Genomic DNA, 13,827 nt, shown 5'->3' with positions numbered 1-13,827 from the left:
TTTAGGAGTAACCTCAGAGGCAACTTTTTTACTCAGAGGGTAGTTCATATTCGGAACAATCTGTCAGAGGGAACTGGAAGTGGAGAGAACTACAACACTTAAAAGACATTGAGACAGGTATATAGATAGGAAAGGTTTAGAGGGCTGGAGGTCAAATACAGGCAACTGGAATGAAGCCAGGATGCCAACTTGGTTGGCATGGACAAGTTGGGCCGAAGGGCCTGTTTCCATGTTGTACAGGTCTCTGACTGTGACTCTAAAGGGTCTGTCCCACTTAGGTGATTTTTCAGCGTACTGCCGGCGACTGTCAAGATCCCGGCAGTCGCCTGACAAAACCGGGAACTGGAACGGCAACTGTCAGAGTGGAGCACACACACACACACACACACACACACACACACACACACACACACACACACACACACACACACACACACACACACACACACACACACACACACACACACACACACACACACACACACACACACACACACAAACGCATCGCAAAGGCAGGGGCCAGGGAAAGCGGGGGAGCGCTGTCTGAAATTCACACGGTGCAAAGCCAAGGTGATACAGACACACACCGTGATGAACAGGAATGTTAAGACGGCTAGCACAGTAAGTCCTTTAACAGAGGGGGGAGGGGAGAAGGGTGGAGAAGGGGGAGAAGGAGGGAGAAGGGGGAGAAGGAGTGGAGACACTTTTAAGAAGCCAGACAACTTTTAATAAGCCAGAGATACACAGCTGTGAAGTTCGGCGGACATTTAACATTACCGGTCGGTTATCCTTGGTTCTGAAAACTCGGGCTTACGTTTTTTTCCCCCAATGAACCATTGAAAATGCCCGGTCAGCAAAGGCGATTAACTAAAACTACCTACGACTACCTCGACTACCCATAACTACATGGTGACCCCACTAGAGCTGCACCTACGACTACAGGATTATCGATTTTCTCCATGGCGACCAATTTTTGGCCGCAGAAAAATGTTCAACATGTTGAAAAATTTGCAGCGACCATACTGAGGCCGCGACGAGTTCCCAGAATGCGGGAACTCCTCGCGACCATGAAGGAGATTCACCAGAGACCACCAGCGACCATGTGACGAGCGCAGAGTCTCCTGCACTCGCCTAAAAAGTTGCCTAAGTGGGACAGGCCTTAATGCAGAATGCCCACAAGGCGCTACACTCAGACGACAACACATTGCCGACTAATCTAAATGGCCTTTACTTTGGTCGTAAAGTTTATGTGGATGTACAAGTCTTTGCAGCAGATGGCTGGGAAAGGCAGCACGATTTCTAGACCATGGATTCAAATGTAACTGATGGGAGAGATTGGCTCGCTTCCGAACGCAGTTACTTGGACTCCAGCACCAACAGGACAGAATTCTCTTGTTGGCAGAATTAAATCATTTCCAAAGATGTTGCTACTGATTTGATAGCTGCTGCACATTATTTATAGTGCTTTGGGCATGTTTAGTGCTGGTTTGCATGATTTTTTAATTTGATTAAATGCACATTCAAAGCATCATTGATAGTCAGCTGTTCCTGTTATTGCGACAGTTTGAAGACAGATCACAGTGAGGATCTGGAGCATGTCCTGAACTCACAGACCCATGCAGTTACATTTTCCTGGTTTAATAAAACTTAGTTGAGTGAGAATCTATACGAGTTGCTTGTGATGAGACAGAATCAAGTATTTTCTCGACAGCCCCACTTCTGAGTGATAATAAGTTAAGAAATTGAAGCAGGAGGAGGTCTCATGGCCCTTGTCTATTCTACAACCAAAATATATTTCTAGCTTAGATTTAGGATCAGAGATACAGTATGGAAACAGGCCCTTCGGCCCACCGAGTCCATGCCACACCATCAGTCACCCATTCATACTAGATCAATGTTTAGTTTAGTTTTGTTATGAGATTCAGGCCCTTCGGCCCATCGAGTACTACTGATGCACTCTGCCCTCAGTACGGCTGCTATGGCGAGGAGATGCAAAAAGCTGGAGTAACACAGCGAGACAGGCAGCATCTCTGGAGAGAAGGAATGGGTAACGTTTCAGGTCGAGACACTTCTTCAGACTTCTCGACTCAAAGCGTCCCCCATTCCTTCTCTTCAGAGATGCTGCCTGTCCCGCTGAGTTAGTCCAGCATTTTGTGTCAACCTTCGATTTAAACCAGCATCTGCAGTTCTTTCCTACACGTGGTGAGGAGATGGTTGCCCACCTCTTTGCTGATTGTAGGAGTGCAAAAAGGGTCGGTAGAATGATGCAAGGGTCTTTGCCATGGCTCATCCTGACCAGCTCCATAAAAGACTCTCTGATTACTCCAGCATTTGTGTCTGATACACTCAGAAGTCCCAACCCAATGGCCTCAGTGTGATAAACTTCACACACACTCAGAGTATGAAAAGGATGCTCGCCTCACTTGTGCAAGAGCATTACCCTACATCAAGATATTTTCATGACACAAAAGTTAAGGTGTTCTTTCCATTTCTGATTATTACCAAGCACTGCACAGTCCAGAGGTGCTTCCTTCTGCTCAATGTTTCTACTGACAATAAAGTGCCTAGCACACATGAAGAACCATTACATTAGGGGCAGCACAGTGCTACCTTACATCCCCAGAGACCTTGACTACAGGTGCTGTCTGTACGGAGTTTGTACGCTCTCCCTGTTTTATCCAGGAGCACTGGTTTCCTCCTATATTAGAAAGACAAACAGGTTTGTAGGTTAGGTACACAAAATTGCTGGGGAAACTCAGCGGGTGCAGCAGCATCTATGGAGCGAAGGAAATAGGTGACGTTTCGGGCCGAAACGTCGCCTATTTCCTTCGCTCCATAGATGCTGCTGCACCCGCTGAGTTTCCCCAGCAATTTTGTGTACCTTCGATATTCCAGCATCTGCAGTTCCCTTTTGAACAGGTTTGTAGGTTAATTGAGTTTGGTAAAAAAAAATTGTAAATTGCCCCCAGTCTGTAGAATATTCCTAATGTACGGACATCACTGTTCGGTGCAGCCTAGGTGGATCAAAGGGCCTGTTTCAGTGCTGTATCTCTAAACTAAATTAAACTGGACACGGAGTTTGTAGGATAATTGGCTTCTGGAGATTGACCCGATACGTTACAATAGAACTTTATTTATCCCAGGAGAGAAATTAATCTGCAAACAGTCATAAAACACAAAATACACAAAACACAAAATGCATGAAAAATGAAATTAGAGTGATGAGTGGAAAGGTTTGGGGGATGTGCAAAGATTGGGATGGTGGGGGTGGAGGTGTGTGGGGGTGGGGGGTTGGGGAGGGGAATCAGTCTCAATCCACCCACAACAGAAGGGGGAGGAGTTGTAAAGTTTGATAGCCACAGGGAAGAAGGATCTCTTGTGGCGTTCGGTCTGACCTAGTGTTTGGGTGATTGCTGGTTAGCACGGACTCTGTGGGCTGAAGGGCCTGTCTGTATGCTGTATATCGAAACTAAACGACATGGGGAAGGTCGGCTGCAGTCTGCGGAGCTCCAAATCAGTATTCCCAAGAAAGGGAGAAGGTCCGATGTAAAGGAAAACCTCATCAATGGATAGAGAACTTGTCTCCACACTATTCTTTAACCTAAGCTGGCACAGGTGTCACTGTGGCTTTACATATTGTTCTATTTGTTACAGGCTGGGGATTCAGCATGGGTTCATCCTTCCAATTCCACAGTTGGCGCCTGTTTGTCGTTGTGTGTGCTCTGCCTTCCCTCTCGTCCCTCCTTGGTCTTATGTTCATGCCGGAGAGCCCACGCTACTTACTGGAGGTGAGCACAATGCAAATCGTATCTACTGCACTGACCTCTAACAGAGCCAGTCTAACCCACTATAGATTTGTTTAAACCTTGGAATCTTTCACTCACCTCGTGCGTTGTGTTATCCTGTGGTGAACAACAAAATATACTCAATATATGCAGGGTAATGATGGTCTGTGCCTGGAGAAATATTTTAATGGGGATTGTATGGTGATCGTGTGTAGTTCTGGTCGCCCAGCTGGAGGAAGGATGTCATTAAGTTGGAAATGGTGCAGGAGAGATTCATGAGGAGGTTATCTGGGCTTGTGGGCTGGAGTTCTAGGGAGAGGTTGAATTGACTGGGACATTTTTCCTTTGCAGCGCAGGGGGCTGTGGGCTGATCTAACCAAGGTGTACAAGAGCATGAGAGGCATGGATAAAGTGAAACGCTCACAGTATTTTTTTCCCAGGGAAATTAGAGACCATAGGATTAAGATGAGAAGGGAGAGATGTAAGAGTAACCTCAGGGCCAACTTGTTTCACTCAGAGGGCAATCGGTATCCAGAACTGGTGGCCAGATGAAGCCTTAGAAACGGCTATTGTGACTTTTAAAAGGCATTTGGACATATATATAGATCGGAAAGGTTCAGAGGGATATGGGCCAAATGCAGGCAGATGGGACTCTAACTTGGTCGGCATGGACAAGATGGGCCGAAGTGCCTTTTCCGCTGCTGTACAGCTATTGGTAGGTAGATAAGGTGGTGAAGAAGGTGTTTGGCACACTTCCACCCTTAGTGTAATGAGCACCGGAGATGGGACATCATGTTACAGCTGTACAAGAAGTTACTAAGGCCGCATCTGAAATATTGTATACGGTTCTAGTCACCTGATCAGGGAAAGATGTAATTAAACTGAAAAAGGGGGAAAAAGAAAGATTCATGAGGATGTTACCGGCACTGGAAGGGTTGACTGAAAAGGAGAGACTGGTTTTGCAGGGTCACTTTCTTGAGGTCAACGATGTCAATAAAGAGGGATGAGCGGGAACTGAAAACGGCAAGATGTGGGTAATCCCAAAAACAATAACAAGGTAGTTTAGTTTATTGTCACATGTAATGAGGTACAGTGAAAAGCTCTTTTGTTATGTGCTATCCAGCCAGCGTACAAACTAAAAATGAGTACTGGTCTCCAATTGGAGGTGTGGGTTCGAATCCCACATCTGACACCATGTAATGATATGACTTGAACACACATTAAGATACAACACATATTTATTAAATCACTAACAGCACAGGACCTGCAGATGTTACAGCTCCGAGCTGCTACCGCTGCTAACTAGCATAAAGGACTTCTCGATATTATAAAGCACATACTAGGCGGGGCTACTACTAACAAGCACTATAATTGGCTAGTAGGAAATAGCCAATCTACAAGTACAATCACGCCGTTCACACCGTACAGATACAGGATAAAGGGAATAATGTTTGGTGCAAGATAAAGTCCAGTAAAGTCTGATTAAAGATAGTCCGAGGGTCTCCATTGAGGTCGATAGTGGGTCAGGAACGCTCTCTAGTTGGTGAGTGGATGATTCAGTTGCCCGAGAACAGCTGGGAAGAATCTGTCCCTGAGTTTTCAAACCTCTCTCTCGGCTGTGATAATTCAGGTTTCTAAAGTTAATGTTTTATTATTTTTCTGGTTCATAGATCGGGAAGCACGATGAAGCCTGGATGGTTTTAAAGAAGATTTATGACACAAACATGAGAGCTAAGGGTCATCCAGAGGCCGTCTTCACGGTGAGCTGAAAATGATCTCAATAAACAATCTCAATATGGCGCCACTCTCTGGCGGCACAGTGGCGTAGCAGGTAGAGCTGCTGCCTCACCGAGCGAGCGGCCCGGGTTCGATCCTGACCTCAGGTTTTCCTTTTGTGGAGTTCGCCCGTTCTCCCTGAGACCGCATGGGTTTCCTCCAGATACTCCTGTTTCCTCCCACTTCCCAAAGATGGGTTTGTAGGTTATTGGCCTCTGTAAATTGTCCCTTGTGTGGTAAAGAGTGGATGCAAAAATGTGATAATGGAGAACGAGTGTGAATGGTCGGTGTGGACATGTTGGCTAAAGAGCCTGTTATACTTTGCTACACCTTTCAACTAAACAAGTGCGTTATTGAGAACAGTATTTTTTTTAATATGCTAGAGGAATGGCTTGAGGTGAGTTGCCTTCCATCCAACACTGTCCTGCCCTGCTCCTAACTCCCTCTAGCCACTTGCTCTTTCCTCGCACCTGTCCACCAACCAAGCCAGCTCTTCCTCCCCTTTGTTCTTCCTCATATCCGCCTTCCTTCTCTCTCTCTCTACATCTTCCTCTGAATCTTCTTTCCTGATTTCTCCTCATTCCCTTCCCTGCATCTCAGTTCCCCTCTATTTCTCTCACACCCTCTCTCATCCCCAACCTGCCAAGTGTAGGTCAGTCCGTCAGTGGAAACCTGACTATTATCACTTCACGAAATACTTGCCCGATGTCAATGCTTCTGTGATTAGTGGGGATGATGAAATGGGAGGGGAAGGGTGGCAGAAGATCAACGCCAATACATCAAGAATCTTATCTATTCCAGGTCTCCCATATAAAAACCCCGATGCAAATGGATGAATTCATTGAGATTCAGAGCTCCACTGGAACTTGGTTTCAGCGCTGGCTGGTCAGGATTATGACTGTGGTGAAGCAGGTCTGTATGAATCAAACACACTACAACACTGTGAACCATTGTCAACACTCATATGAGGGTGGAATGATAAATGGAGAGCCCCATTACATACATGGGTAAATGTCTAACTCTGCCAAGTGAAAACATTGACTTATCACTGGCATGAAGCAGGTCCTCCATCTCCCACCATGGTGGTAGACTGATGTTCATGTGACCATAGTTAGGCCCAAATCCCAAGTGGGGAAAAAGCAGGAACGGGGTACTGATTTTAGATGATCAGCCATGATCATAATGAATGGCGGTGCTGGTTCGAAGGGCCGAATGGCCTTTTCCTTCACCTATGTTTCTATGTCTCTAGTTGTCTTGTGGTGTCACTGATTGACGATGTAGCTGTGCAGTCAGTCATCCTGTACACTTCTCTGGTTAAGTTATAACACCTGTATTACCTTCATTTCCATCTTTGAAGTCAGCCACATTTAGAGAGCCTCACTTGGCTCTCTAAATCATACAAAGATTGGTAGGTAGGCAGGAGATACATGTTCTCCAGAGATGCTGCCTGACCCATACTCCAGCACTCTGTGTCTTCAGCATGTAGAAAGTCATGTCTGGTCACTGTTGCTTATAGGCATAGCAGTTTTAGCCATTGTGTGCCCGTCTTGATAATCCGTTCCATTCTTCTTCTTTTCATGTCCATCTTGTTACAAATGTTGGCCTCGCTGTCATCGTCCGTCCTGAAAAGAACGCAAGCTTCCGGCGACAATCAGTGGGAGCCATCACTTGTCGCAATAGACGATGGTGCTAGCAGAATTATCTCAGGATACTTCCAGTTCCCAGCCCCGCGACATGGACACTTCTGCTATGGGGCCATCCTTTCCATTGAAGTCAATGTCAACGGTGGCGCAACAATAGAGCCTTACAGCACCAGACACCCGGGTTAAATCCTCACTAAGTGTGTTGTCTGTACGGAGTTTGTACTTTAATCCTGCGACCCCCGTGGGTTTTCCCCAGAAGCTCCGGTTTCTTCGCACATTCTAAAGAAGTACAGGTTTTCCGTGAGTCAATTTGGTTTTGGAAAAAAAAAGATAAATTGTCCCCGTGTGTAGATAGTGCAAGTGTATGGGGAACGCTGGTCAGCACGGACTCAGTGGGACGAAGGGCCTGTTTCCACACTATATCTCTAAACTAAAAGTAAACTAAGCTAAAATGAATGGTGGGAATAGAGCACCTTAGACATCTGGGACTATGATACAATGTTAGTGGTAGACAATATTATTCCCACCGCCACTAGCCCACCTCCCCCCCCACCAGCAGGAATCTTTCAGATAAAAGCACCTGAGTGCCTAAGCCCTGTTTGTTCCAGCCTGCCACCTTGTAAAACCAATGTATACGCCAGGGGTGGGGAACCTTATCATGGTGGAATGGTGCATTTAGCTGTAATCTAATAAGGCCGAATCCAAGAAACTTCAATCAGATATACTTCAAAATGTACATTATTTTGTTAAAATAGCCCTCATGACTTACTAATGTTTTAATTGTGGCCGTCAGTCGGGGAGGATTATTTCGTTGAATCTTCCTTTACTCTTTGGTATTTTAAATACGTTCATTTTACGATTAAAATAAAAATAATAAAAGATGAACAAAAACATATTAATAAAAATAAAAAGATTTGTTCCACAAAATTTGGATTCATTTAAAAGGCCGCACTTAATGGCTTAGAAGGCCGCATGTGGCCTTAAGGTCGCAGGTTCCCCACCCCTGGTATACACTCTTCACTTACTGACCCGAACATCTGTGGGTGGTTGTCTAATATTTGATGTTCTGTCAATTTGCAGGTCTGGCAGAACATGTTGTCCCTAATGTGTGTAGGATAGTGTTAATGTGCGGGGATTGCTTGTTTTTGTGGACCCGGTGGGCCAAAGGCTCCGTTTCAGCGCTGTATCTTTAAACTAAACTAAAATAGCATGAGTTAAAACCGAAAATGATGGAAGTATGCAGCAAGTCAGGCAGCATCAATAGTGGGGGAAACAAAGGTTGATAATCTTCTACCAGAACTGGGAAAAGTTTAGAGTTAAAAGAAAAGTCAGAGTTAAGGGCCTGTCCCACTTGGGCGACCTAATCCGCGAGTTCTGGCGAGTTTGCCCTCGACTCATACTCGCAGCATGGTCGACACAAGGTCGTAGGAGGTCTTCGTAACTCTCCTTCATGCTCGAGAGTGGTCTCCGCTAGGCTTTCAATATGTTAAAAAATGCCCACGAATAAAAAAATGTCGCCATGGAAAAAATTGATACTTTTTTTACTCGTAGGTTTAGTCGTAGTAAGTCGTAGTAGGTCGGCATGTTAGCCGTAGGTGATCGAGAGTAGTCGAAGGTAGTCGTAGATAGTCTTCATCATCGTCGAAGGAAGATCGAAGGAGATCGTCTTCACTCTCCACTATTCGGTGTCCAATTTACCCGGTTCTTTTTGTATTTTTGTAACCGAAGTTGACTCAATCCCAACATGTTTAATTGGATCCCGTCGAGTTATGTCGGGAAGTAAGCAATATTCGATAGATGACCTTCTGAGTAACACGAGAATCTGCAGCAATTTGCTTTGAACATCTACGGGTAGTTGTCTAACATTTGATGTTCTGTCTGTTTGCAGGTCTGGCAGAACATGTTGCTTTGCTTTTTACCCAAATACCGGATGACAACTCTATTCTTGGCAGTAGTTTGGTTTACCTTGTCCTTCAGGTTAGTGTTAATCAGAGCCTAGTGGTGGCACGGTGGCGCAGCGGTAGAGTTACAGTGCCTTACAGTGCCAGAGACCCGGGTTCGATCCTGACTAAGGGTGCTGTCTGTACAAAGTTCATGTGCTCTCCGTGTGACCGCGTGGATTTACTCCGGGTGCTTTGGTTTTCTCCTAAGACGTACAGGTTTGTAGGTTAATTGGCTTGGTGCAAATGTAAAAATAGTCCCTAGTGTGTGTAGGGTAGTGTTAATGTGCAGGGATCATTGGTCGGTGTGGGTTTGTTGGTTAATAGCACTTTGGTAAAACAATTGTAAATTGTCCCGAGTGCATAGGATAGTGTCAGTGTACAAGGATCACTGGTTGGCGTGGACTTGGTGGTTTGCAGGGCTTGTTTCCTTGCTGCATCTCAAAGGTCTAAAGTAAAGACTAAAGACTAAATATTTAATGTGAGAAGTTGTTTAGCTTTCTCTCTTGGTGAAGTTTTTTAACTCATTGACCAATTAATATTTGTATCAAGTACTGGAAGAACGATTCCGCACCATGAGTCTACTCCCATTTACCCCATCAACCAAAATAGGATAAAATAGACCGATGGGTGGGTGACTTAACAGAAGTCTACAAGGCTATGAAAGGCTTTAATAGGAAGACCTCTGGAAAATGTTTCCATTTGAGACGAGAACTAAGAGACCATAAATATGCATTGGCCACCAGGAGATCCAATAGGATATCCAGGAGAATGTTGTCTCTAAGTTTATGGTTAGAAGAGAGCTTTCAAGAGAGAGTTAGATAGCAGAGTCAGGGGATATGGGGAGAAGGCAGGAACGGGGTACTGATTGGGGGTGATCAGCCATGATCACATTGAATGGCGGTGCTGACTCAAAGGGCCAAATGGCCTACTCCTGCACCTATTGTCTATTGTCTATTATCTATTGACTATTGAATGTGAATGGTTTTGAAATCATGATGTAAGATGGATAGAAAGAACCTGTAACATGCAGCAAAACAGACAAAGAACGTGGAGACAACATGGTCGGATTAAAGCAGCTTTGAGGAAATATTTGTGTCATTCAGGGAGTAGTGGGAATTGGAACTCTGATGTCTCAATTGCCCCTTTAAACACAGTTTAAAAAAAGCACTCAGATATACCACACATTCGGGAACGGCTTGAGTTGGATACCCACGCCTCCCATGGGGGCTACGGGTAGGGAATGGGTGCATTCTGGGTCTGCACTTGGTCTGGTACTTATTAAAAGTCTGATCTTGTATGTGTGTTTGTGTGTGTATATGTGGTTGTCTTTAGATCTTCACAAAAACAACATGCGGTAACGATTACATTTTTACATATTCTGATCGAGATTGTTCCCCACACCTTCACTTAACATTTTATGCTTTATTTCTCGACTTATTGCTGATTAAAAGTAAGTAAGAAGTTTAAAAACATCAAAAGACTTTGAATTTAAAACGACCAGCTTTCACTGATGACATCACAATGGCTCGGCCAGCAGTGATCAGCTTCACTGAAGATTTCATCCTATATTTCACGTTATTTGTGATTAAAGCTTTAAAAATGCCAACTTTCACAAGATTTTTAAATATTCTGATTCAAATTTTTCCCTTCTGGGCATAGATTCACCTTCACTGAACATTTTATGCTTTATTTCTCAACATATTACTGATTAAAGTTAAAAAAAATCAAAATACTTTGAATTTTAAAGGACCAGTTTCAACTGATTATGTCACAATGGCTCGGTTAGCAGTGATCAGCTTCACTGAAGATTTCATCCCATATTTGATGTTATTCGCGATTAAAGCTTTAAAAATGCCAACTTTCACAAGATTTTTACTGTTAAAATCATTCCTGCCAGCTTCCAACACACTTTGATCCAATGTTGCGACACAGGAACACTCTGAACTTTTCACCTCACAGGAGGGGGAGGGTGAATTGCTATTGCAACACGCAGGGCAAGTGCAATTGGGGGCTACGGGTAGTGAACGGGGGCATTGGAGGAGCAGACCCAACGGGTCTAATCTTCTATAAAATTCTCAGATGCTATGATCGTATTCTGTGCAGGAAAGAAAATGGCACAATGTCCACATAAAATATTCAAGTCGTTAAATTCTAAAAGTTCATAATAAAAGGCATTGGTTAATATCAGAATCAGTGGGGCGGATTGCATAATAAAGGAAGATTTGTGAATTAACCATCCATTTAAATTCCAAAGCTCTAAAGAATCTTTTCAATTAAAATGTTGCAGAAAAGAGACTGAGCGCACACACAAATCTGATGCCATTAATTTCAACAGGTCTGGGTTTCAGATGCAGTTGCACAATTAACCCTGTGATTTCTGTTGTTTTGCTGGTTTCAATCACCAAAGGATACACTCCCTCATGGGCAAAACTTCTCTTTTCTAATTTGCTGATGGCAACTGCCAAAAGGGACTGCTTAAAGGGTGGCACGATGGCGTAGTGGGAGAGTTGCTGCCTTACAGCGCCAGAGACCCAGGTTCAATCCCAGCTACAGGTGCTGTCTGTACGGAATTTGTACGTTCTCACCATGACCGCGTGGGTTTTCTCTGAGATCTTCTGGTTTCCTCCTACACTACAAAGACATACAGGTTTGTAGGTTAATTGGCTTGGTATAAGTGTAAATTGTCCCTGGTGTGTGTAGGATAGTGTTAATGTATGGGAATCGCTGGTCGGTATGGACTGGGTGGGGCAAAGGGCCTGTTTCGGCACTGTATCTCTAAGCTAAGCTAAAACTAAATTTACAGCTCTCAACCTCCTTCTCTTGATGAGCAATTGTGCCCCAGACTGCTGGGAACCATCGTAAGAGAAAACATGAGATGAAGAGGGTGTTGATTAGGTTAGTGGTAGCCAACCAGTTTGTTCACACTCTGTAAAAGATGCTCCCATCTCACCCCATCATGTAGACATCTTTGGACACGCCGGGTACTGAAGAACAGCTGATGTCTTAGGATTTCTTAAGGACTGTTAGTAATCACACATCTGGGGCATATAGCAAGCTGAGTTTATCATTACTTGTTGTCATTTTTAAATAAGATCCCTCTGATCCTAGACTCTCCCATTACTGGAACCACCCTCTCCACATTCACTCTATTTTATATGGTGTTGCAAACTCCAGGCTGTGATCTCCAGGTGAAGAACCACTGGATTAGCTGATATTTTGATGAGGCTCCTTTGAACCCATTAGTCAAACCTATAACTGTTGTTTAGAAGGACAAAGGCAATGGGCATTCATGAATAAACAAACTGCAACCTCCAATCCAAGTTATGACTTGAAAATATATCGCTGATCCTACATCATCACTTGGTCCAGCCTTAGACAACACCTTCATGAGAAGGACCTTGGTGTTGAAAGAGATGGCGCCACAGGGGGAACATGCAAACCTCACACACACACACAGCATCCGAGGTCAGGACTGAACCCATGTCTCCGCCACTGTGAGGCAGCTGATCTGCTAGCTGCACCACTGCGCTGCTTGGAAACATTTGGAGTAGAAGCCAGCCATTTGGGTCAAAGCTGCCCACAGCAGCCAGAGATGGAAACTGTATCTGATACTCTCACATTCCAGCTCATGATTGGTAGCCTTGACCGTCGCAACTGGATGGCTCAATTCACAACTTCAACCTCATTCCAGGTAGTCAGTTGAAAACTGCCCACCATAATTAGTTTAGTTTAGTTCATTGTCGTGTGTACCGAGGTACAATGAAAATCTTTTGTTGCATGCTAACCTGTCAACGAAAGGCAATGCATGATTACAATCAATCCGTCCGCTGTGTACAGATGCACGATAAAGGGAATAATGTGAATAGCGTTTAGTGCAAGATAAAGTCCAGTAAAATCCGATCAAAGATAGTCCAAGGGTCTCCAATGAGGTAGATAGTAGCTCAGGACTGCTCTCTCGTTGTTGGTAGGATGGTCCAGTTGTCTGAACAGCTGGGAAGAAACTGTTCCTGAACGTGGAGGTGTGTGTTGTCACACTTCTGTACCTCTTACCTGATAAGGAGAGGGGAGAAGAGGGAGTGGCCTGGATGCGACTCGTCCTTGATTATGCTGCTGGCCTTGCCGAGGCAGCGTGAGGTGTAAATGGAGTCAATGGAAGAGTGGTTGGCTTGTGTGATGGTCTGGGCTGTGTCCACAATTCTTTCATTTTAATGAACATTTGGAGAAGAATTCACCACAGTATAGATGATAGGGGAGTGCTCGAGTTAAGAATCCCAATGATCACACATTTGGAGATTGCACAGCTAGCCAAGATGCTCTCTCTCACCGTCAATGCTCTGGGTTCAATCCCGACCTCCAGCAGTCTCCCTGTGACAGCATGAGTGTCCTCTGAGTGCTCCAGATTCCTCCCGCATCCCAAATACGTATGGGTCAGTAGATTAAGTAAACCAATATGAAATTGTCCCTATCATTGGTGGATGTAGGTTGTTGATTGGTAGTTTTAAGAAAGAACTGCAGATGCTGGTAAAATCGAAGGTAGACAAAAATGCTGGAGAAACTCAGCGGGTGAGGCAGCATTTATGGAGCGAAGGAATAGGTGACGTTTCGGGTCGGGACCCTTCTTCTAGATGCTGCCTCACCCGCTGACTTTCTCCAGCATTTTTGTCTACCTTTGGCTGGTGG

At 44.6% G+C, this 13,827-nt stretch overlaps 1 protein-coding gene across 2 annotated transcripts in view; it reads left to right on the top strand.

The window, feature by feature from the left end:
- Positions 1–13,827, top strand: part of sv2b (synaptic vesicle glycoprotein 2B) — a 144,248-nt gene that overhangs the window by 120,276 nt on the left and 10,145 nt on the right. For both annotated transcript variants that reach the window (XM_033050706.1, XM_033050707.1), the window contains exons 5-8: positions 3,655–3,788; positions 5,456–5,545; positions 6,363–6,473; positions 9,093–9,181. In XM_033050706.1, coding sequence (XP_032906597.1) covers positions 3,655–3,788; positions 5,456–5,545; positions 6,363–6,473; positions 9,093–9,181 — 424 coding nt within the window. The remainder of the gene's footprint in view (positions 1–3,654; positions 3,789–5,455; positions 5,546–6,362; positions 6,474–9,092; positions 9,182–13,827) is intronic.

Source organism: Amblyraja radiata, chromosome 34 (genome assembly GCF_010909765.2).
Source record: "Amblyraja radiata isolate CabotCenter1 chromosome 34, sAmbRad1.1.pri, whole genome shotgun sequence".
In the NCBI taxonomy this organism is placed as follows: domain Eukaryota; kingdom Metazoa; phylum Chordata; class Chondrichthyes; order Rajiformes; family Rajidae; genus Amblyraja; species Amblyraja radiata.
Note: the sequence above shows the minus strand (reverse complement) of the source record. Positions and strands in the feature narration are given on the sequence as shown.